General features: G+C 41.5%; 1 protein-coding gene and 1 long non-coding RNA gene across 3 annotated transcripts in view; one reads left to right on the top strand and one right to left on the bottom strand.

Moving 5' to 3' along the window:
• Positions 1 to 3,205, top strand: LOC104866997. Its single transcript, XR_781640.2, has 3 exons — positions 1 to 33; positions 217 to 319; positions 3,039 to 3,205. It is a non-coding gene; the product is annotated as an uncharacterized LOC104866997 (long non-coding RNA).
• A 15,057-nt stretch (positions 3,206 to 18,262) lies between these two features.
• Positions 18,263 to 25,332, bottom strand: part of Dclre1b (DNA cross-link repair 1B) — an 8,076-nt gene continuing 1,006 nt past the window's right edge. The window contains exons 1-4 of one of the 2 annotated variants that reach the window (XM_010631247.1): positions 24,951 to 25,326; positions 24,269 to 24,434; positions 23,751 to 23,933; positions 18,263 to 19,462 (exon numbers count right to left, since the gene is read on the bottom strand). In XM_010631247.1, the coding sequence (XP_010629549.1) occupies positions 18,393 to 19,462; positions 23,751 to 23,933; positions 24,269 to 24,434; positions 24,951 to 25,139 (1,608 nt within the window). In that variant the 5' untranslated portion in view covers positions 25,140 to 25,326 and the 3' untranslated portion in view covers positions 18,263 to 18,392. Of the gene's footprint in view, positions 19,463 to 23,750; positions 23,934 to 24,268; positions 24,435 to 24,950; positions 25,327 to 25,332 lie in introns of those variants that run through there. The other variant, XM_010631248.3, reaches the window with a different exon arrangement.

Here is a 25,332-nt window from a genome sequence, read left to right as displayed (position 1 = left end):
TGCGGAGGCCGACACCCCCGGCCCCTCCGCACGGTAGGCCCCGCGGTGACTGACTGGCGCCTGGTGGTTGTTGAGGGTCCAACTGTAAAATGTAATCCCAGCCAGTTTGACATCACCACAGACTGGTGTGACGCCCCCAGAGATTGGGCAAAACCCGGGAAGCCCCCTCGGGGGTGAGGAGCTACCTCAGTGTAGGCTTTACTGTTTCTTTTCTAGGCGGAGATGTGCTAGCTGTGTGGCGTCGGCATATCGGATCTGCACATCTGGTGCCCCTTGGGGAGCTCTCCCATTGCCACTTTGGGAATCTGTACCACAGTAGGTGAGCAAGAATAGCTGTGTTTTGAACCTGGCCCCTCAATACATGCATTGAATGAATATCAGCATCATCTTTTTCTGGCCTCCACCAGAAGGTCGTAAGGCTGGATATTCAGGAAACAACGCCCTGGACTCAGCATTCTGAGAAAACGTACACTAGGTTATCCTTATAGAATCTGCCATCTCCCAACGTCAGGAGATTCTGTAGGACTTCAAATATTCCTCCTGATGTGTACAACGTTCTTCTGATTCCTAAAGTGGGGAACATTTTAGGGAGACAAATATCTATTGCTTTCCATTCCACAAGTGCTATAGGCATCAGTGAGTGAACCCTGGAGAGTGACTATATCACCACAAATGTTTGCACCTACTCGGAGGAGGGGGACAGATGTGGCTAAGACAGGATTCTGCTAACCAGCTCTGCTTCTCAGATCTCCCTCATTATACATCCTTGATTTCCTTAGATCCCCATCTCACAAAGACAGAATTTTCCTAAAATATGCTACAGTACCTTTTAAGGAAAGTCATTTGGGTTTCTTTCTGGCTTAACAACACTGGGAGCAGCTCCATGTTATTGGGAACAGGGAAGTTTATTTCCCTAGAGGACCAGGGTTAGCAAAAGTGTTCAATCCCGCAGGGCAGTTTTGTTTGCTTATTTTCATAGAAACTTCCTTCTTGCCGTTTAGAGAACATAAAGTCCCTACATTGGGCTGACCCTAAAAACATCAAGACATGAGGAATGAGTGAGGAGGCCTGCTTGATGAGCCAGGAAAAAGGCAGAAACCTGAGGTCTGGGATGGAACAGGTCCTGCTCAAAGCACAAGCTTCAAATGCAATTATTTAGCATCCCTTTGTTCAACCCAACTCTGTGACATGCTTCTGGTATCCTACTCACCAAATTATCTTAAAATATACTTAGACAATTCACTTATTAATGTCTTATTTATACATGTTGATCTCTATTTTCATTGTTCTTAGGGTGTTTCCTCAATTTGTCTCATTATGCAGGGAGTTTGTCTGGTATATTCTCCATTCTAATGTTATTCATTCATTCATTCAGGAAATTGCTTCTGTGCCTGCCCTGTGTCACACTCTCTTAGACACTGGGTCAGATGAAAGTTGGATAAGGTGTGGTCTTTTCCCTCAGTGAGTTTACAGCCTAGAAAGGAAAAATGCATGCAGACACATGACTTGCGTGAGGGAGTCAGATCATCAGAGAAGGTAATATTTCATTTTGGTATGGTCAAAGAAGTTTTACAATTTAATGTAGCTGGAGGTTGTCCATTCAACAGATATCTATAGAATATCCTCTGTGTGCCACTGTGTTAGAAAGTAAAGATGCAAAGAAGAAAAAAATGTATTTGTGCCCTGAAGGAGCTCACAGTTTAGCAAAGAAAGGGGAGGATGTAAAATTAGTAAAGTAGGTAGAGTCAGATTTTGAAAGATAATGAAGGGCTAGAAATCAGATAAAGGAGAGAACTAGTGATAGTGAGGATGAGGAAGATGGCTGGAGTGGATAAAGGCTAGAGAAAGGGAATCTAATCAGAAGAGCAGGGTGAGGGTTTGATCAAGCAGGGAGCATGGAGAAAAGGGACAGATAAGTGAATTAATTCCTCACAAAGTTACAGCAGCTGGAAAAGGAGATGGCACTGTTAACAGTAAAAGCGTTCAAGTCGCATGCAGGATATGATATCCCTCCAGGGCGAAGAGCCTGGATTCAGTATTGGAGTCAAGAAATCACTTTCTTATGAGCTTCCGTGCTTAGAGCCAAATGGGAGAACATCACCAGAGGAAGGGTCTTGTGAAAAGCTAAATAAAAAAAGCTAGGCAAATTATCCAAACAAGTAGCGAATCCAAGGGGCTAGGAAGAAAAACAGCCAAAAGATTGCAAAACTGGCAAAACCCAATGAAAGTGAAGAATAGAAAGCAGAACCTGGAAAAATCCCTTGAAGCAACAGGAAGGAAGACCCAGTGATTTCTGAAACCTATATCCCAGAAAACTTTTTGTTTGTATGTTTGGGTTTTTTTCTTTGCTTTTTAGAAAACTAATTTGGAAATAATTTCAAACATACAGAAGAAGTTGTAAGAATAATAGAGACTACTGATATACCCTTTTACCTCGATTCAGCAACATTTTGTCCCTTTTTCTTTATCATTTATGTTCTGGTGCTCCACAGTTTCTAGACTGATGAGTCTGCTGTTCTGTTTGTTTTTTGTTTTTGTTTTATACCAGGGGTCAAACTCGGGACCTTGCCTTTGCACTTGCGAGGCAGGTTGCAGGACCAGTGAGCTAAATCCCTCGTTTGTCATTCATGTTCTTACATGGGCTACATAGATCTTTATCCATACATACATTTTTTTCATTTGGCAGTAAGTTGCATGCATCAATGCCCATTTACCACTTAATACTTGACTAGCCTAAAAAATAATACATAATGGAATACATACAATTATCAACTCTAGAAAACTTAACCTTGATATACTATTTTAATCTACTTTCAGTATTCCAATTTTTGTCAGTTGACCCAGTAATTTTCTTCTTAGTCTTTTTTGTCTTCCAGCACAAAATCCAATTTAGGCTCATATTTCTGTGTTTAATTGTTCTTTTTCTTTAGTCTTTAATAAATAAATATTTCTTTGTCATATATAACTAGAGACTGATCTCAGGGCCCTTGCACTGAGCTATGCTTACAGCCATTTTTAAAATTTTTATTTTGAAACAGGGTTTTGCTGAATTGCCCAGACCAGGCTTGAGCTTGTGATCCTTCTTCAGAGTGCTGAAATTACAGGTTTGTTCCCCCTTGCCTTCTTTGGCTATGATATTTTTTAACACAGTGCTTCACCCCCCGCCATCCCATAAAATAATGGTCCTCATTTTAGGTTTGTTGTTTATGTTTGTCTCATGTTTACTCAGGATTAGATTCAAGTTTATCTATTCCTGGTCAAGATAGTACATAAATGATACTTGTGTCCTCAGGATATTGTACCTAAAAGCTCACAGTGACTCTTTGCCTCTCATTGATAATGTCAGTTTTGATCACTTGACTAAGGTCTCTGATTTCTCCATGGTATATTTACTAATTTTCTTTGTAATTAAGAAGCAGTATATGGAAAGACACCTTAGACCGTGCAAGTATCCTGCTCCTCATTATATATCTTCCCTTAGATTTACCATCTATTGACCCCCCCCCCAGTACTGGGGATTGAATCCATGACCTTCCTGCGAAACTATTCAACTACACCCGGTCCTTTGATTTTTTGTTTGTTTGTTTTTGTTTTGTTTCTTTTTTGTATGCATTCTCACTAGGTCACTAAACTGCCCAAGCTGGGCTCCTTCTTCAGGCTCCCAAAGTGTTAGGATTACATTCTTATCTGTACTGGTCCCCATATCTCTTATTTAGTTAGGACATCACTTAGTTGTCTGTTGAAAATGATGTAGATGCATGAATTATTATTTTTTCAATGGTTTGTAATTCATTTTTGTCCTTATTTTAGTGCTAGAATTTTCCAGATTTGTTCCGTGGATACTCCTTCAAGCTGGCTTCTGCATCTTTTTTAGCATGTCTCCCTAAAATATTCCACGGTTATCTTGGACTTTCCTTGTCCAAGCTTTAGACTCAGTTAATTGTCTGAGAAGTCTTAATCCTTTTTATCGCAAATTGGGAAAGGAGATCTGGGCACTAGCTCCAGAATGGCATTTTAGTGGCTTTAGAAATGAATTCCCATCCTGAATTGACAGTTTCCCTATTCGTCCCTTCCCCTAGAATTGCAAGATTGAGTTATCCCCAAGATGTTTTCCCCCAGTGCTCCTTTACAGTACTGTTAGCAAAGGAAGCTTACATAGAAGAATGTGGCAGATAATGTTCATTGGCCATCAGAGAATAGTTAGTGGCTGCTGTATTTTAGGAGTCCATGTATATTACATCCAGATTTTATTTTATGACTTTGTTATTCCTTGGATCTTTTGAATCTCGCCAGAAAAAAAGAAAAAGGGATAGAGAAAATGTGGATTATTTTATAGGGAGTTTTTATAGGCCAGGTCTGAAGGTAGCAAATACACAAATCTGTAATGAACACATTTATTGGTGGGAAGTCTAAAACATGGATACTGAAATAAAAAAATAAGCCAATCTCTGTCTCATCCCAAAGGTATTCCCTATAATATTTATTTCCCGTTAGGGAAAAGAAAAATATGAGAAATGGAAAAAATGGAAACAAAGTCTTTGTCAATAAGGGAGGGTGGAGGGGGTGAAGGGATATGGGGAAAAAATGAGAACCGAGATCTGACATGTAAAGGTACAAGATCCCAGTAACGAATGTAACTGTACTGTATATTTAAAAAGTACCAATAAACTCAAATGAAAAAAATTTATTTCCTGTTACTAGAATCCCTGTATTGTTCAAGTATAAGGAAGATCCTTTGATTCCAAGGAAGGCAGTTTCCTTCCTTGGAATAAATCACAACTGGTCTGGACCAATCCTTGGTAATTCCATTTCCCATTGCCACTGATGTGTCTAGGGATGGGACTCAGTTATGGCCAATGAAATATGAAAGAAGTTTGCTAGGAGGCGCCTGGGGAAAATTCTTATTGTCTAAAAAAGGACTTAGAGAGAAAGTCTTTTGCTCTTACCTCTGCCTTTTTCCTGAGACATGGTTATGAAAACATGAAGCCTGGAGCTAACATGGCCTTCTTGTGACCACAAGTACAACAAACAGCAATGAAGACAAACAGCATTCTGAGGACAACAGATGAGAAGGAAGCAAAGAGTGGGTCTTTAATAATATAGTCAAACTTCACAGAACCTGGAACAGCCACCTTCTGGACTTCCTCTTAGGGAAATAATTGTTATGCATTAAAATAACATTTTTGGGGGGTTTTTGTTTTCGTTTGTTTGTTTTTTTGTTTTGTTTTGTTTTTTGAGACAGGGTCTCCCTATGTAGTTCAGGCTGGCCTTGAACTATGTAGTCTAGCCTGACCTCGAATTTATGGTGATCCTCCTGCAGCCTCCCCGGGGCTGGGATTACAGGTATGCACCACCACACCCAGTTTAAAATGCGTTTTCTTGTCTTTCTTTCTTTATTATTTTAGTACCAGGGATTGAACTTGGGACCTTGCACTTGCGAGGCAGGAGGTGGCTGCACTATGGGCTAAATCCCTGGCCCTATGTTTTCTATCCTTAACTAATACTAGGAGAGATTTTCTAAAAGAAGGAGCTAATCTGTGGGGCACAAAGGAGCTAAGAGACAAAAAAGGATAAAGTGCTAAGAGGTGGAGGATTAGGACTGAGGTGACCAGTGGATCTGGCAATGAAGCGATCACTGCTAATCTTGGTGAAAGCAATCACTGTGGTTCCTACATAAGATTGTTTACAGTATGAGCCGTGACTGGCAAGCTGGGAAGGATGATTTGATCCAGTTGATCCATTTTGACTACTTTCTCTGTCCCTTCGCACAGGAATAATCCAGGAAACATTCTGGCTCCCTTAACTGCTTTCATGAAGAAGCAAATGAGTGATGGGGACTACAATAGAACACACTGGGGATGAGGGCCCAACAGAGATGACAGCTTGATGGCTAGAAGGCTGGATGAAGGGTGAGTTTATGAGATTAAAGTGGAAGGTTCAAACAGAAGCAATTAAAAATGAGAGGGAGGGGCCGGGGATTTAGCTCAGTGGTTCCACTGCCTGCCTCGATCGGAAGTGCAAGGTCCTGAGTTTGATCTCTGGCACCAAATAAATAAATAAATGAAGGTGAAACTAGATGGGGTGGTTGTACAATATTGCCAATGCACTAAGTGCCACTGTATCCCTAATTTTTCTAATTATTAAGGGTCGACACAGAAACTAGTCTGAGGAAGAGAAAATGCCTCCAATTCTCATATAACCAGCGTTTACTGCTCCTCACACCCTCCTTTCCCTATAATTATTTCCAGTGACTCCCTTTTCTACACACCTTTGTCATATACTATCCCTTTGTTCAGTGAAACCAAGGGATAAGGCTTTTCTCTCCCTTCCCTTAGTCCATTATCACTCCTCATTATCAGGTCTCCTGCATTCAGCAGCTTCTGACCTTTTCTTTGACATATGGTAACACAAGCTTTTAGAGCCTGCATTCCATATGTCTCTATCAACAATTCTAGGCAACATCCCAAACCAAAATAATGCTCTGAGAAGGCAGTAGAAACCCACAAAGCAGAGAAACCTTAAATTTAACAACTGACTTATATGTGCTAAGTCATTTTATACTTCTACAGACTCAGACAGCAAAAAGGACCTCATATAGTATTCTTTGCATAGCATAATCCTGATGTGTGTTTGGTACTAATAACTTTTGGGGGGAGAGATGAGACAAGGTTTTAGTAGTTAGGTTTGAGCTCACAGAGATCCTCCTGCCTCAGCCACTGACTGAGTGCTGGGATTACAGGTGTGCATCACCATGCCCAGACAGTACTTTTGCTGAGTAAATTACCAAGTGCTTGTTTACAATGCTGAAACCATCAGAATTCAGTTAAGTGTGGAAATGAGTTTATGGGCCTGGGATTTAGATCAGTGGCGCCACACCTGCCTGGCAAGTGCAAGGTTGATTCCTGCCCCCCACAAAAAAAAGGAATTGAGTTTAAGAAACTTCAAAAATTAATCTTCATCATTGGCTGTGAATTTAACTTATTATTACTTTTGGAAACTCACTTGGATATAAGCTGTAAGCAGTCAAAAAGTGATTCTCTATTGGGGGTGGGTGAGGGGAACATGCTCTATCAAACCTTAGATGATACATTCTCTGATGTGAGAGAGACTGCCTCACCAACCCCACTGCTCCTAGAATGTCCAGTATAGAAGAAAAACATGGTGACTTAGCCATACTTAGTCTCAAAATAGAAATTAAAGACTGGGATGCAGCTCAATGCAAAGGCTGTGGGTGCAGCTCCCAGTACCAAAAAAAAAAAAAATCTCCTTAAGTCTGATATCCATAAGAACCCAACTCTGCTAGTTACTAGAGTGTGAGAGTGAACATGTTAATAAGCCCCACTTTTGTCATCCTTAACATGGAAATGGTAACATTTTTTTCCTTACCTCCCTCCTTCCATCCATCAGAAAATTCCTTCAGTGTTAGTTCCAAAATCCACTACTATCGTTATTATCTGATTCCACCTGTAGAATCGGAAAATGTGAGAAGTAAAATATAAAATAATAAATGTGGGCACTTGAAAATTGCTAAAAAAAACCCAGGTGTGGTGGTACACGCCTGTAATCCCAGCACTTGGGAGGCTGAGGCAAGAAGATCACTACAAGTTTGAGGCCAGCCTGGGCTTTATAGTGAGTTTACAGCCAGCCTGAACCACAGTAGTGAGACCCTGTCTCAAAAAAATAAAAACAAACAAAACAATTACTAAGAGAGTAAATTTTTTTTTTTACCACACACACAAAGATAACTAATGGTAACACAAGTAATGGGTTTGTTAATTAGCTGTACTTCGATAATTATTTAACAATATATACGTCAAAAGTCGTACACTCTACATGTAAACAACTTTCATTTGTCAATTGTATTTCAATAAATAAAGATGCTGCAGTACTATCTTAATTAAAGTAAGTGTAGGTTTTAATTATGTATAAACAAGGAGCCTTACAAAGAATGCAATCTTGCAAACCTAAAATTAACTCTTTCATAGAGGTACTCTTCCATGAGGATGTAGAATATTGGAAAATTTAACAAAAAGCCCAATTCAAGTGCTCTCCTGATATATGAAAGTTTTTTTACTGAAGAATCCTAGTCTCTCAGGAAATGTAAACTGTAACCCCAAAGCTTATGTTGACTACCAAGCCAGTAAAACATGATGTTTCCTTTTAAAAATAGTTATAAAACATGTCTATTGCAAGGAAGAGTTGATTCATAAAATATTCCAGCTATGCATTTATATTATACATTAGCTTACTTGTTTTTCTCTTTTCATTCTTCCCAAGTATGTATATTTATATATTACTTGTTTAGTATAGATACGTCTATCTGTATCTGCACACTTTTCCTTTGTGAAAGTTTTGGTGGAGGAAAAGGTACGTCCCTGTAGCTGCTTCTACTAAAGAGGTGACTGTAAAAGGATTTATCTCATTATCAAGCCCCTTTCTTCCAAAACCCCAGTTTAGCTCACCACTGCCTCTCACTGCCGCAAGAGCTTCCTGATTGGTATCTTGCTTTCATTTTTGCCCAATTCTCCATCTGTTGCCTTTAAAAATATACATCAGATCATATCACTCTCCTACTTTAAAGCACTCCAATAACTTCTCGTGACACTTAGAATAAAATCCAGACTTCTTTAACCTATAAGTTACTTCGAATCCAACTTCTGCCTCCCGCTCCGAGTTCATCTCCTCTTCCTCTCCCCCTTCAACACACACTTTTCCTGAGGTTCATTCAGCATAAAGCTCACTTGCATCCCATGGTCTTTGTACTGATGCTACCAGAGCCCACTGCCCCTAGGTCTTTACCTAGCTGTCTGCTTTTCATCATTTTAATTGTCCATTCCCCAGAGACACTTTCTTCACCACCATGTCTAGACTGCCCACTCCCCATTGGCCAGTTGCATTCTCTTCTTAGCCCTATCACTATCTGATATTTATGTCCAATCTCTCTCTCCTTTGGGATGTACTTTCCATGTAGGCAGGAAATTGTCCCTTTTTTCCCCAGAACTGAGGAGTGAATCCAAGGTGTCACACAGGCTGGTGAATGCCCTACCACTGAGTGACTTCCCCTGCTGACATTTTCTGTCTTCAGTATATGCAATGTCTAGACCAGTGCCTGACACGTGGTATTCAATAAATCATTTGTGGAATGAACAAATGAATGAATTTAGGGACTCTAGTTTTCTCACAAGATAGTTGCAAGATATAGAGATAATATTTATAAAGTTTCTGTCAAATTAAGCACTCAGAAGTTGTTAGCTCCTTGAGGGCTAAGAACTTCGCCTTATTCTCTGTTTAAGAACAGCATTTATTGGGAGGGGCATTGCTTAAAGCATGTTCAATCATCTATTGTAGATTTGTTTGCTTATTCATTCAATAAACTTTTTTTTTTCTTTTTTATAGCAGGGATCAAACTTGGGACCTTGTGCTTGGGAGGCAGGCAGTGGAACCACTGAGCTAAATCCCCGACCCCATTCAATAAACATTTATTAAGAACCTGCTACATGTTGTAGGCACTAAGGATACACAATAAACAAAACAGACCAAAACCAAAGGTAAAAGTTCTGGAGTTTATATTCTACTAGAATGAGGTACACAGAAAACCAAGTAAGTAAATGATGTGTTGTATTAGAAATGATGTAGTGGTAAGTGTTCTATGGAAAAAATGCCAAAAGAGGGATGGTAGCAGGCAGACGGTTGCTATTTTAATTAAAGTAACCAAGAAAAGAAACCTCACTGGGCAAAAACCTGGAGATGAGGAAGCCGTGGGGGTATCTGAACAAAAGTAAATGCTTACCTGGCACACTGGAGTAACTGCAAAGAGGTCAGTGTGGCTGGAGCAGAGTAGGTGAAGGGTGAAGACAGGAGACAGGACAGAAAATTATATGAGCCATTCAGGCCACCGTAGGAACTTTGGTTTTTCACTCTGAGCTGGAAAGCCCTTTGAGGATTTGAGCAGAGATGATGAACAGTCAGATTTACATCATGCTCATTGTAAGGACTGCACTCATTGTATTTGGGGAGCAGAGAGAGACAAGTTTGGAAGCAGTAAGAGACAAGGTAGGAAGCAGGGAGAACACACAGGAGGCTACTGCAGTAGTTTGGAAAAGAGACAAAGATTGCTTGGACAAGGGTGGTAGAGGTGATGATAAGGAAAAGCAGTAAGGGCCGGGGATTTAGCTCAGTGGTTCTGCTGCCTGCCTCACAAGCACAAGGACCCAAGTTCGAGCCCTGGTACCCAAAAAAAAAAGCAGTAAGATTTGGAATATGTCTTAAGGTAGAGTCAATAGAATTTGCTGGCAGATAGTAGTATGGGTGTGAGGGGGAAAGAAAAGGGCAAGGGAGAATAGGAAATAGAGAAGCATAATAGGATTGCTCAGCAGTACAGAAAGGCATTTTTGATATATGAGATCATGAATTGAAAATGAAGTCATACAGCCTGGTTGAGTGGTTTCTCCAACAATACGGAGTTGCTCCAGTACAGGCAAAGAATAAATGGTATGACTTATCCAGAGTGAGTGGAAGCAATGGAGTAATACTATACTGATGGATCATGGGATACAGTTAAGTGGGGACTGAAGCTTTGAGAGGATTTATGAATAGTGAAACATTGGCCATATAGACACGAGCAGATAAGATGGAAGGAAAGAGGGTTAAAATTCAAATTTCACATGTACTGTAGTACAGTACCATTTCTGATCACAGGGTGGTGAAGCAGAAGAAAAAGGTCTTTAGAGACAGAAAGGTCAAGGAAACTGAGCAGCCAGAATGTTGAAGTCATCCAGAGTGATGACAGCGCTAGCTGTAAAGTAGGGGAAGCCTGTGGGTCGGTGACCCGTCTTGGTAAATGAGGAGAGGAGAGGAGAGGATGGTATAACCCAGTAGTGGCAACCCTATGGTGCACGCGTTATTTGCTTTGCTTTTAGACAAGAGTTATTTTCTAAACTAAAACCTCACTTTTCAGATTTAATTGCATTGTTGGCACTTTGTGATAAATAAGTGGGGTTTGGGTTGCAGTTTGGGCGCTCATCTCTAAAAGCTTCGCCATTACTGGAGTAGCCAGGTGGCAGGCACTTCAAAAGAGGAAAGTTTTCACAACCAGGAATGGAAATAGTGGTCAGGAGGCAGCAAGGGGAGCAAGGAAGAAATCAGCTTCACCTCCTTACACTACTCTCCTTACCTTGCCCCTGCTTCCGAGGGCAGGCCTGAAAGCAATGTGCTCATAGGAGAGCCAATCTTCAATGTAAGCAAAGAGAGTGAAGAAGACTTACAGAAAAGATATTGAGGACATGGGCAGTTTGCTGATCACAGAGCTGGAGTCCTGACGTGATTGGGTGGAGTAGGCACCAGCAGTGTTCTCCCGGTTTCTTACTGTCGTGTTTGATGAGTTCATCAGGACAATTGGTGAATGGAAACAATTGCTGTTTATTTGAGGGCAGAAATACAAAAAGGAAAAGAAGCACAAAAGAAGAGCTCACAGGTTAAAGGTGCTTTGAAAGAGAAAGAGAAGATACATCCTACAAGCAGAATGGCCCGCTGCCAGATCAAGAGAGCACAAGCACAAAGTCCATTGCTGCCATCTGTATATATCGTCTTTGATAGTTGATCCAGGTTCTCCCACTTGATCTCATGCTAGAAGATTGGCTTCAGGCGCTAGCCCTGGCTTGTTCCTGAGTCAGGCTCAGGAGCTGCTTGCTCTGTGCCCGTGGCTATCAAGTCTCTTAGTCAGCAGGTTGTACCCAACTGCTCCACCCATGGTGCCTGCCCTAGTCTCCTACCTCACTGAGAGCCTAGTAAAAGAATGGTAGGTGTGAGGATTAGACCTTAAAGACTTGGATTCCTGAGAGCACCTGTGATTGAAGCAGGACTGCAGAATAAAGAGGGAGTAATTCTGCAATCTTGGGGATGAGATTGGGCAACCAGACCTGTTCCTATGAACCAAAGAATTTGCCTCAGGATACCACAATTTGGTACCCTTGATGCTGAAAGGTGTCTTCCGAAGGCTTCATATGTTGTAAAAGGTTGAGTCATAAAGGTTTGGAATAACTACTGTGGTACATGGGAGAGGGGGTGGATCAAGGATATAAGGAAATGAGAAGCAGCTCTGAAGATAGCAGAGACTAAAATTTGTGGTGATACCAGTTGTGTGGTTCTTTTCATCAGTATTTCTGCCTTTCTTGTGTAGGAGTTGAAAAAGGGATTCAGAACTGATTCAGGGTTGCTAATTTATAGAGATGGGGTAGCAGAAGCTACAATTAGATCAAGCACAGCATCTGGCCCTGTGTTTACCCACAGTGTTCTGAAGTGTTCCGCCAAGCCTGACTCTGGGCCTCTTATCCACTACTTCTTCTGTTCTGTTTGGGGCTTGCCCTGGGATTTACAGTTAAACTTGCTCAGCAGAGCATTTGAGATTTATTATGATTTCACTTTATTCTTTTCCCATCTGGACAGACACATCTTTGGATGCTTCAGGTAATGACTCTTCTGACTGGACTTGACTCCAGGGACCTCCTTACCAGGAAGTACCTTCATCAGCCAGTCCCTCAATAGATTTTTCAGGACCTGGAAGGTAAGATTTGCCGTGGCATTCTGTAGGGCAAGCACTCAGAATGTCAACCACTTACTGCAAGCAGAATTTAAGATATCACAGGGAGGATTAAGCAACAATATATTTTGAAAATTTACAGGATGCTTTTGTGACACTTTGCTTTCTCCCATGTCATTTTTTCCCCAAAACCCTAAGAGGTAGGCATTCCTATTTCCTACAAATGAGAAACCTTATCTGTTAAAGAACTAATCAACTTGCTTATATACATCCTTATTTCCTTATTTGGAAAAGGATCCTTATTGGATCCTTATTTCCAAGCCAACTTGCTAATTCAAAAGTCCAGGAATTTCCCAGTATGGCATACTGTCTTGCAGAGAGGAGAATCCTAGGAGTCAAGGCTAGAAGGATAGGTTGGGCTTATATCACATGAACCTAAAAGTTCCGCTGAAGATAGGGTTTCCTAATCTCTCTGTCTCCTTAGAATGTCCTCACCTCCATCAAAAACAGAACTTTAATAGCCAGTCATGGTGGTGCACACCTGTATTCCCAGCACCCTGGGAGGCTGAGACAGAATAGCTTGGGCAACTTAATGACAAAGTGAGAACTTGGCTCAATATTCAATTCAATTCAATTACATCAAATTAAAATGAAGGCCTGGGGTGTGGCTCAGTTTGAAGGCATGGGGTTCAATTCTCAATACTGCAAAAATAAATACCAGAGCCGGGCGTGTGGTGGCTTACGCCTGTAATCCCAGCACTTGGGAGGCTGAGGCAGGAGGATCACTGTGAGTTCGAGACCAGTCTGGGCTACATAGTGAGTTCCGGGTCAGTCTCCACTACATAGTGAGACCCTGTCTCAAAAAACAAACAAACAAACAAAAAATTTAATGGGAGAGTGGGAAATAGGAAGAAAATGTCTAAAGGAGAAGGAGAAGTGGGAAGGGTAGGGGAAAGGAAAAAAGGGAAAAGAAAAAATATGAAAAAAGGAAAAAAATGGAAACACAGTCTTTGTAAATAGGGAACAGTGAAGCGGGTGCAGGGAGGGCAGGGGAATGGGAAAAAATAAGAACCAAGATACATCATGTAAAGGTATAAGATCTCCATGATAAATGTAACTATTGTTTACCTTAAATGTACCAATAAACTTAATGGAAAAAAATTAATAGGAGAAAATAAGAACTAAGATATAAAATGTACAAGTACTATGATGAATGTGATCATTATGTTTACCTAAAATGTACCAATAATCTAATTTTAAAAATTAATTGGAGAGGGCCAGAGATTTAGCTCAGTGGTTCCACCACCTGCCTTGCAAGCACAAGGACCCGAGTTCGATCCCCAGTACCAAAAAACAAAAACAAAAACAACAACAACAAGAAAAAGTCGGAGAATTAGAATTAGGACTGGTAAAATAGCCATAATACAATGATGTACAAACATGTAAATATTGTAAGGGAAAGGCTAATCCAGGTTTATGTAATTGAAAGATGATTCAGTAAGTTACTGGCTCAAGAAAGAACCAAGGCCAAGATTCAGGGAGCTTTCTGTGGTCTAGTGGGGCAAGAGCATGGTCAAAGAAGACAAAGTATCCAGGAAAGAGTCATGGTGGAAGGGGTGAGCTAAATAAAAGCAATAGGGTCAAAATAAAAACAAGTTTAACCAATCTGAGAATCCCTCACAGGTGGACATAGACTCACATGAATAAGGGAGAGGAGTATTCTGCACTGGTGTGATGGCCTAGGTAAGAAGGAAAAGCATCACGAACCCTAGACACAAGAGCTTGTGTAACCTGGGCTCGGTAGCACATGCCTGTACTCCCGGTACTTTGGGAGGCTGAGGCAGGAGATTCCAAGTTTGAGTCCAGCCTGGGCAACTTAGTGACCTAGTAAGACCCTGTCTCAAATACAAAATAAGAAAAGGGGCTGGGGGATCAGAGGGACAGCCTTGTGTTCAATCCTTTAAAAGAAACAAATTAGAAAAAAAAAGAGATTGTGGTGGTTGAGGTAGATGGGCAGTGGGAGGCAGATAACAGACTGATAGCTGCACATTAGTGGTAGCATCGAAATATGTGCACATGGACCCCACACAGCATTTCTCTTCCTTAAGAGCCCCTCTAAGAATGCAGAGAGAACTGTTCCCTGGGGAGAACTGGGGTAGAGAACCCAGGTCCAAAAAAAGCTTTTCTTGTCAAAAAAGCAAATTCACCATCTCCTGTTTCCTACCCCAAAGGGCAGTTTTGGTCAGAAGTGAGAGATGGTCCCCAAATTGTAGCAGGGGGATTCTTTTTTCTATGAAGGGACGTAAGCCACTGTCAGTCTCCTTGTGGAAAAGTACCAGCTCTCCTGATCATGAAACAAATAACTAATGAATCTCTAGGGAATTTCTTTTTCCAGGCACTGCAAGATCTTCATACACCTGTAGGGTCATCCCTAGATTCTAAAAATAGGTTAATTTTATTTGGCTGCTTAAAGATATATACAACACAGCATTTATATAGAAGAGCCTTGAGACATCAAATAAGGCAACTGCCAATCTGTTATGTGAGGCATTTTTACTTTAGAAGAAGAGTATGGAATTATCTCATTTTTAAAACACAAACACACCACCAACAACTTGTGTTTCTGCTCCTCCACCTAAATAGACACAGACCGTACTTTGAGGAACATATGTGATGTGCCATGTGCCAAAAGTGGACAGGCTTCTTTGCTGCTAGAAGATAACACCAACATGGGGCCCTTTTATGGAGAGCTTCTTATCTCTCTCAGCCAACTGTGTGTCTCGCAAAAGTGAGACAGCTAGAGACTCTTAGAGAAAGGCAGTAAATATTATTTTTATGACATTATTTTAAATATTAAATATTTATTGCCTTAACACGTGAGAGGACATTCCATGTCTTGCGTACCATTCCAGTAATATCTTCTAAACTTAACGAAGCTTCAGTGACATGGGACAAAACAACCAAAGTGTCACAATGACATCTTCTGAGGAAAAAAATGGTACAGAACCCTTTCTGTGGCAATTAAACATAATTTGCACCAACAACTTTAAACAGTAATCCTACTTCCAGTTACTTTTTCTAAGTAATAAACAGAAATGCCAAGATACATGCCTAAGAATGTTCATTGTTTATATATGTGTGTGTGTGTGTGTGTGTGTGTGTATATATATACAATGACATCTTCTGAGGAAAAAAATGGTACAGAACCCTTTCTGTGGCAATTAAACATAATTTGCACCAACAACTTTAAACAGTAATCCTACTTCCAGTTACTTTTTCTAAGTAATAAACAGAAATGCCAAGATACATGCCTAAGAATGTTCATTGTTTATATATGTGTGTGTGTGTGTGTGTGTGTGTGTATATATATATATAAAAGTAACATTGCTTGCTGGGCATGTGACACACGCCTGTAATCTCAGCACTCAGGAGTCTGGGGTAGGAGGATTGTCTTGAGTTTGAAGCTAGCAGGGGATACATAGTGAGTTCCAGGCCAACCTGCATTACAAAGCAAGTCCCTGTCCCCCACCCAAAAAAAGACATTTCTGAATATTTAATGGTATAATGAAATGCTTATTAAAAAAGTAAAATGCAGAATTTAAAATTATATGTAGTATTACCCCCATTTTGTTGCTGTTGTTTTTGGGATAGGGACTCATTCTGTAATTCAGGCTGGCCTTGAACTCTCAGCGGTCCTCTTCCTTCAGCCTCCAGAGTGCTGGGATTACAGGCATGCACCTCTATACCCAGCTCCCAGTTTTGAAAAAAATATATATATATATTTAACACATCAACATGCACAGAATTAGTCATCATACCAACTAATCTTTGTAGAAGAATTAAAATTGATTTTTTTCTTTATATTTTTACATGATTCCCAGTTTCATTTTATATATAGGATACATACATATATATATATATATACACATATATATACATTTTTTTTTTTGAAGAGCCAGAAGTTAAAGAGAACTGCTTTTTTTTTTTTTTTTTTGGTAGTGCTTAGTATTGAACCCTAGGCCTCGTGCATGCTAAGAATGCATGTCTACTAGCACTGAACTATGGCCCAGCCCCAAGAACCATTTGAATACCTATCACATGACCAACTCTGAGCTAGAATTTACCATTTCATCCCCACGGCAGTAGTGAGAGGTAGATATGTCAGTCCCTATTCTACAGTTGAGGAACTGAAGCTGTGCTGTTTAGCCAACTTGCCCAGGGTACCTGGATTTAAGCCCAGACAATGCCCAGGCTTCCTGCTGCACCACTTGCCTCAGCTGCCATGGCTCCTGGTAGGCCCTTGGGAGGATTACAGCAAAGGTCACTGATGAAACAGAGTTGTGTCAGCTTCCCTAAGAGCAAGGCCTTCTTTTGCTTTCTAAATTCATTTCCCCCTCCAAGAGGAGCAAACTTTCTCTCCTAGGGTGAGAAGCAGCCTTCTTCGCTAAGGCTCAAGGTTCCATACTGAAGCAGTTTTGTTCTACATGCCCAGCTCCACGTCTGTGCCCTTCAGAGCCCATTTGCTCATGGCTGTGTATCAGCTGTCCTGCTATTGGTCTGGCAGTTAGTCAGGCTTTGACAGAAGGACAGGGCAGAACTGAACACCCCCAGCCCTTCCAGCCAGCTGGCTCCTTGGTCTTTTCCCTGGATGCTAAAACAAACAGGCTGTGTGCTCTGGCTCCCTACTCAAACCAGGGGAGGAAGCTGGGGGGGGGGCAAAAATATCCCAGCTATGTGAACAATCAGAGGAGTATCTGGCAGCACATTTGATCTTTTGTAACTTTATTTCAGCCAAATAGTGTCTCTAAGCAGCCAGGAGCACACCCTAAGCCTTAATGTTTAGCAGGGTTTCTCCTACTGCCTTGGTGAAGAGTACCCAGCCCCCAAGCTGGCTCCACTCCAGAAGGGTCCCCAGTGACACTAACTGTAACCCTCATGAAGGAGGCAGAGGTGGAATTTTTCACCACTGTTCCAAGTCCTCTCCATCATTTCCTGTTCCTTCCCAGAGGCAGAGACAGGAAGTTACTTGGATGGAAGGTCACAGCAAGTCAAAGATATTCAAGAATGGAATGTGCCACTATTTCATCCTCCAGCACCATAGTTCATAATTTAAAAACTAGGCAAGGCATGGTGGTGCATGCTTGTAATCTTAGCACTTGGGAAGCTGAGGCAGGAGGGTCACCTTTAGTTTGAGGCCAGCCTGGGTTACATAGTGAGTTCAAGTCCAGCCTGAACTACATATTGAGTCCCTGTCTCAAAAAACAAAATGATTTTTTAAAAGTTAAAACTAGAACTATCTGGGAAGAGAAAGAAGACATGGGAAATGGCAAATGAAACACAAAGTAAGAGTGGAAATAACCTGGTCCCTTTTTATTTATTCTTTCTACACCCACACAGGATTATAGATTCAGAAAAGTTTGAGAAATACCAGGTTGGATAAAATTAAACAGGTTACTGGAGGACTTCTAAGAACTGTTAGTGTGCTCAGGCACACTCTGAACAGTTTAGAATGAAAAGGATTCTTTTTAAAATCAGCCAGCTGTACCGGGACTCCATTGAACAAGTTTTGAGAAGTGCTGTTCCAGGGTGAGCCCATAGGATCCTGTAAAGATAAGGGCCACACCTGTAATCCTAGCATTTAGGGAGGGTGAGGCAGGAGGATCACAAGTTCAAGTCCTAATTGGGCAATTTAGTGAGACCCTGTCTCAAAAAATAAAAGGGCTAGAGATGTAGCTCAGTGGTGGGGTGCCTAGTACTCAAAAAATAAATAGAAAAGATAGGTAAGGCTCCAAACCATTGCTACTAGTTATCAGCTACTATCTTCAAAACTACAGCACTGTAACAAACAGGGTTGTCATTCTGTAGCCTCCTGCCTGTACTTCAGTACGGGTTTATGGTATTTTTCCACTTGCTGGTCAAAGCTCCTGGAAGAGAACCCTGCCTGGAAAAAGTTCACTGGAGTCAGAAGGTATTTTAGTGCCAGGTCTCTGGAATCAGTATCTAGAAAAGCAGCAGTGTTGCCTCTATGAAACAGAGGAAAATCATGGTCTATCCAGCCACTTTGGTTCCCTGTGGCTGCTGGGCCATTACTGTCTCCCCTAGGTGTCAAGGGGAGCCCTAGGTCTATTTGCTGCCTGGTTTCTGGAGAGAGAAACTCCTCATCTGAAAATCCCAAAGGTGCGGTCAACACAGTCACCATCTTCTGGGACTCACAGAAAGGGACTTCTTCACTCCATTCTTTGCTGCAGAGATCTGGGAACAACTGTTTCTTGACCCTCAAAGGATGTGAGGAGGGCTGCTTCTCAAGGTCCTCAGGAGAGGGAGAAAGCATTTCTTTCTTGGTCTTCTTTGAGTCTCTATCAGATGAAGATTTATCAGTATTTTCCTGAGGAGATTCAAACACAACACCTTGGATTCTCGGCCTCTTTAACCTGTTTTTTAACAGCCAGAGAAACTCTGGTTTGTCAGAGGAGGAACTCATACACTGCTGCACAGAGTCTGGAATCAGGGGAATGGAGAGCATGGGGCTCAGGTTGTTCGGAAAGTAGTCCCCGCAGGGCTGTCGACTGACAATGGGCACCACCTGGCAAGGCTTCAGTGCTGCCACAAAGGCACAGAGCTCAGAGTAGGAGGAATGGTCGGAGTAAGGGATGACGTGGATGTCAGGGTGAGATATGTGGATTTTCCTGCTTGTGGGAAGGATAGCAATGGTAGGGTGAGTCTGGTTCCAATGCAGCATGGCAGAACGGCGGATCTCCATGTGTTCCACAGCATGGATGCGGCCAGCCTTCTCTTCCACCGTGAACACATCTGCCAGCCCCAGCAGCTGTACCAACTCCAGGCGCTGAGGGCTCAATACCACCCAGGTCCGAAACTCCAGGGCCAGCTGCTCCAGCAATGATTCCTTTCCTAGGCTATAGAGCCCTGAATAATGTTAAAGGGATTGGGGAAAGTAAAAGAAGAGGACAAGGTTACTGAAGAATCCTAATAAGATAACTTAATGTTTAACAAAAACTATAGAACTCATGGGTCAATCCAGGGAGTATATCAAGAAAGATACGGTGTTTGAACTGAGATATGTGGAGGATAAAGAACAGGGACACAAATCCGCTCATTCATTCATTCAGTTCAATAAAAGAAAGCATCTACCAATTATTAGGCACTGTGAAGATGAATAAGCAATAAAAAAGACTCAGCCCTCCAGCAATGCCATCTACTGTATTTCCCAGAAAATGAGACCTCCCCAGAAAAGAAGCCCTAGCATGATTTTTCAGGATACTCATAAGCCCTGCCCCCAAAATAAGTCCCAGTTAATATCATCAGCCAGAAAGGTACATTTAATATGTCCACTGCAACACACGATAGATGTGTTGAATTATAAAATAATGTTAATATATACTTAAATATAAATCATGATATTAATACTTAAAATAAGTGGTAAGTTATAATTATGTGTAAATACCCACACAGGCACTTCTGGATGAGAAATAAATGCCTATGTAAAGAGAGAGACTTGAAACTTACTGCGAAATGACCAATTGGAGAGGAGATGTAACATTCAAATAACGTGTACTCATAATGAATAGATGTGGTTGTGTCTAACATGAATCCGCATAATTCAGTATGTCATCTGTTGTAACAGACATACTTAATGCACTGTGGGCACTGTGTGAAATAGAGAAATGTTTTCTAAATCTTGGGGCCCACAGTTTTTCCTCACTTTGGTGTAGACCATCATTCTGAACTGTCATCATTTTTGTTGCCATTCCTGTCTCATAAGTCTTCAATTAACACTTGACTTATGAAAAATTTGTGAAGCCTGTAGGAGGCTGTGGCTTGGGTGAAGAATTCATGGAATCAAATCACCGACAGCTATGTTGCCAGTGCACTGCAACCAAACTACATGGAAAAGAAGTGCTCATTTAAGGACAGCTCTGTTGCGGGACATAAGATTGAAGCCAATGGTTCTGTAGGAAATAAGAATTGCAAGAAATTCAGGCCAGGGCTGGGTATTCAGCCCAGTGGCACCATATCTGCCTCGCAAGGTTCAGTGTTCAATTCCTGGTACCAAAAAAAAAGGGAAAAAGAAATTCAGAACAGAACTTGGGGTTGTGGAGAGTTATGACAATGTTCTAGAAGTTAGTATGACTATATTTGAATAAATATAGATTTTTATAAGTTAAAAAATAAGGCATCCCCTAAAAATAAGCCTTATTGTGTCTTTTGGAGCAAAAATTAATATAAGACCTGGTCTTACTTTGGGGGAAATATGGTACCTGCAGACTCAGAAACTGCATTTCAGGGCAATATTAGACACAAGCACACAGTGTGGTAAGAGCACAAAAGAGCTAGCAGTGGACAGAATTAGGGAAAGTTTCTGGAAAATGACAGCTGAGCGAAGTCTTCAAAAGATGGTTAATCCTGGCAAGAAAAGTTAATGCTGGAAACATTTTAAGAGGAGCCACTTCAGTGTTACTAAGAAGGAACTGGTGAGAAATGACACCAGAGAGGTAAGCCGAGGTCCTTTATTAGAGGGCATTGTGTGTACTGCCGAGGATGGGATTTAATTCTGTAAGTGAAGAGGAGCCATTCAGCAGTACGAAGCAGGAAAACAGCTTGTTACAGCGAGGAATGAGAGCAGAACAGGGTGTGGTGGGGGGAGCAGCAGTGTTATTTAATGGTATGGATGAAAAGATGCAAATTGGAAGGCTCAGATAGAAATACATGGAGAGGAGCTGGGCGTGGTGGTGCATACCTGTGATCCTAGCTCACCTGGGAGGCAGAGGGCAGACAGTATGTGAGTTTGAGGCCAGCCTGAACTACATAGTGAGTCCCAGCCTCAAAAGACAAAACAAAACAAAAAAAGAAATGGAGATATGAATTTGGGTAATGGTTTATGTTAACAGAGCTAGGAGGTTATTTAGTACTTTTTCTCAGATGTTTTCTGAATTCTATTTCAAATCTACAACCAAATTGTGAACCCCTTAAAAGAACATGTATTTGTTTTATATCTACTTTATTGCTAAATATGGCTCAAATTTTCTGTCTATGGGCACAAATTTAGCTGACTTTTTCCTCCTCTCTATGTATTCCCATTTTTTTCTTGTCTCTAGGTTTTTCCTTGTTAGACTCTTAACCCTTAAAAGTCAGGGACCATATTTTGCTGATTTTTATATCCCACTGCCTACTGGATACTTTTTTACTAGTAGGGACTTATATATTTACAAAATTAATCAAGCTCTACCAGCACCCTCCTACCCAGCAATGTTCCTCTGAAAAAATTCTGCATTGACAATTTCAAGAATAGTTAAGGCTGATATTTCCTCATGAGAAGTTAAGCAATCCTATGAGTAAGGAATATTTCTCAGTCAATTTGATAATCATCTTGACAGGTATATAGTTTATTAGTATATGTTTGTGATACATAATAATCACATTCATCTTGGGGAAATGGCACATATTCAGATTGCATCTTAATCTTTTTTTACTTCCTCACCCTTAGCATTGTAATTTTCTCAGTGGTTTTGTTTAACCTCACTTTCAGGGTTGGGATATTCCTTTTTGAAGTATTCATAATGGTTTTTGTGTGTGTATATGGACTTACTGTAATTTTAGAAACAACCAGGGGCAACCCCCCTCCGGTCCCCTTTCTGTCTCTCTTAGACAGAATCTTTCTCTCAATAAATTTTTCCTACTCAAAAAAAAAAAAAAAAAATTACCTAGAGCTAAATTGTTTTTGAAACAAAAATTGATTTTTTACAAACTATCTCTCAAAAAGATAACTCCAAAAATTGTACTGGTGATTTTATCCAAGACCTTCACATTGAGCTACACACCCAGTTCTTTTTTATTTTGAGACAGAGTCTTACTAAATTCCTAAATTGCCCAGGCTGGATTCGAACTTACAATCCTCCTGTTCAGCCTCCCAGAGTTAAATCACAGGACTACACCACCATGTCTGCTTTCCCAAAATGTTTTGTACCATTGTGGAATCACTAGAGAAAGCAAACAGCTCTTTTAATATTGTATCTAATTTAAAGCATAACACTCATATCTTTGTTCTGATAAATTTCATTAATTCCTATAACACATTTATTGAATACTTCTATATCAGGAATTAACTAACATAAGAATTTATCCATAGTAAAGCAAAGACCTTTGTCACAGGGAACTTACATTCTACCGTGGGGAGACAGACAAAAAGTAAATGTAACAAAGATGTAAATTATGGAGTACATTATAAGGTGATGGGTGCAATAATGTCCCTCTTCTACTTCAGACCCTTCATAGGTCTTCGTTGGGTTTAGGGTCAAGTTCATAATAGCCATCCTGCCCCTCCTGCCTTCCAGCCTCCTTGCTCACTGTGCACTGTCACACTGGCTGCTGCTACTCTGCTTCACAGACATGCCAGACTTCTTCCCACTTCTATCCATAAGGTCAAGGAGTTTATATCTGTGTGTGCACGTATACACACCAGGGGCAGTGGGGGACAGACAATAATAACAACATATTAAAAACGTGCATGGCCGGGCATGGTGGCACACGCCTGTAATTCCAGCACTCGGGAGACTGAGGCAGGAGGATCCAGAGTTTAAGGCTAGCCTAGACTACATTGCAAGACCTTGTCTCAAAGTAAATAAATAAATAAATTGTTAGGCGTGGTGGTGCACACCTATAATCCCAGCACTTGGGAGACTGAGGCAGGAGAATTTCTGAAAGTCTGAGCCCAGCCTGGGCTACACAGTGAGCTCAAGGCCAGCAGAACTACATAGCAAGACCTTATCTCAAAAAAAAACCACACCCACACTAAATATAGACACTATGGGGATGTTGTAAGTACTATAAAAGACAGAAAATACTGGATTGATACAGGGAAGAGTTGGAAATGTGGCTGTGTGGATGGTGATCAGGCTACAATTTTAAATAAAGTGGTTAGAGTAGGTTTCATGGTGAAAGTGAGAGATACACAGACTTGAAAGATATAAGAACCTAAACGGGGCATGGTGCCGACCACCTATAATCCCAGCACTCTGGAGGCTGAGGCAGGAGGATCGCTGAGAGTTCAAGACCAGCTTGGGCTACACAGTGAGTTCCAGGTCAGTCTCAACTACAAAGTGAGACCATGTCTCAAAAACACTAAAAAAAAATATATATATATATATAAGAACCTAGATTTTCTAGCTATGGGTGAGAGAAAAAGGAAACAACTCACCGATCTTTATGTTATGTTGTGGATGCCTTCGAATGAGCTGGATAATTTGCTGGGCAGCTTCTTGTCGGGAAGGAAGAACCAGGGATGGGTTGCAATTGGTGTTGTCTAAATATAAAGTATGGATCTGCTTCCCCAGTGTTAGGGCTGGCTCCTTCAGCATGGATGGCGTGTATCGAAAATCACCTGGAAGGATGTATTAGGGGGAGCCAGAGGGTCAGAGACAAAAAGATAAAAAACAAGCCTCTCTCACTTCCAACCACCAACGGGCACTTGCTTACTGATCCATGGAAAAACTATTATGTGCCCTGTGCAATACAGCTTCTTTGTGGAAATGTGTCCACCTGCTGTTTTTAATATTCTTTACAAGGTTTGAACCATCAAAGATGGGCAATCAATTGAGAAGGTTCACTGTGCTTATATGGGGGGAAGTAGAAGGCCTGTGGACCTCTTTTATGAGTGAAGGCTGCTCAAAGTAGTGTCTTAGCTGGCAAGTAGAAGGGAAGTCTTGGGAGGCCCACCTGTGTAGAGGATGGTTCCAAAGTATCCTTCAAAGAGAAACATGACAGAACCAGGGCAGTGATTGGCATCGATGAGGGTTACAGTCATGGTCTCTCTTCCAATTTCATCTAGAGGCAATACATGGCTCTCACCAACTTCCAGGACTCGGATCCACTGCTTAGAGACCTGCCAAAACAGTTGGTTAGGCCACAGACACGCGCACACTGCAGGATCAGGAGTCTGTCTTTCTCTTCCCACTCCCTATCCCAACCTTTATTAGGATTTCAATTGCAAGTCTGAAAATAGTCAAAGATTCTCAAATTTTCTCCTGAGCATAATAATCCCTTGGAGGCAATGGTTTAAAAAACAAAAATCCAGCCAGATTCTTAGCACTCACACCAACCATATTTACTGAATCGGGAGAATCCAGATTTACCCAGCACACTGGGTGAATTAAAAAGTAGTTATAATTCTCTTGGCTGAACTCAATGATCTCCCAGTTTAGAGCTAAAACATCTTCAGTAGGTCGGTTGCAAGTCACGCTCCTATTATGAACTAAACATGAACCTCTGGGCTCAATTTCTGAATGTGTAAAACTCAATCCTTCCGGATCCCACTCGGTGATTCCAAGCCTAAGAAGACATCGGAAGTTTCCACCCAAATGCCTGGACCAGCTCTCAGATACCAACTGCAGCCCAGTACCTGTAGGTGACGACGCACGAGGTGGGCAGTGATTGGGGAGCAGTAGAGGGGCCGGGCCCAAGTGCTAGACAGGCCCACCGTGTGGTCCGAGTGCATGTGCGACAGGAAGAAGAGCCGCGCGGCGCCAGCCCGGCGCAGGCTCCAGAAGTCCACAGCAATGGGCGTGTGGGGGATCAGGACCCCGTTCATGGTGGCGAGGCTGGAGTCACCACTGGGGTCTTCGCGAGGACAGGGCTTCTGCGTGAGGATTCCACAACGGCGCCCCGGGGAACATACTGGGGCAGGAACAAGGCCAGGGGCCCTAAAGGAAAGCCAACTCGGTAGAGGAATAAGGTGCTAGAGTGGGCAGGGATTAGGACGTGACGGTGCCCCAGGGTGTCCG

The sequence above is a fragment of the Fukomys damarensis genome, unplaced genomic scaffold (assembly GCF_012274545.1).
Source record: "Fukomys damarensis isolate Sample0158 unplaced genomic scaffold, DMR_v1.0_HiC HiC_scaffold_33, whole genome shotgun sequence".
NCBI classification, from domain to species: Eukaryota; Metazoa; Chordata; class Mammalia; order Rodentia; family Bathyergidae; genus Fukomys; species Fukomys damarensis.
The sequence above is the reverse complement of the archived record's forward strand: the minus strand, read 5'-3'. Positions and strand labels throughout refer to the sequence as shown.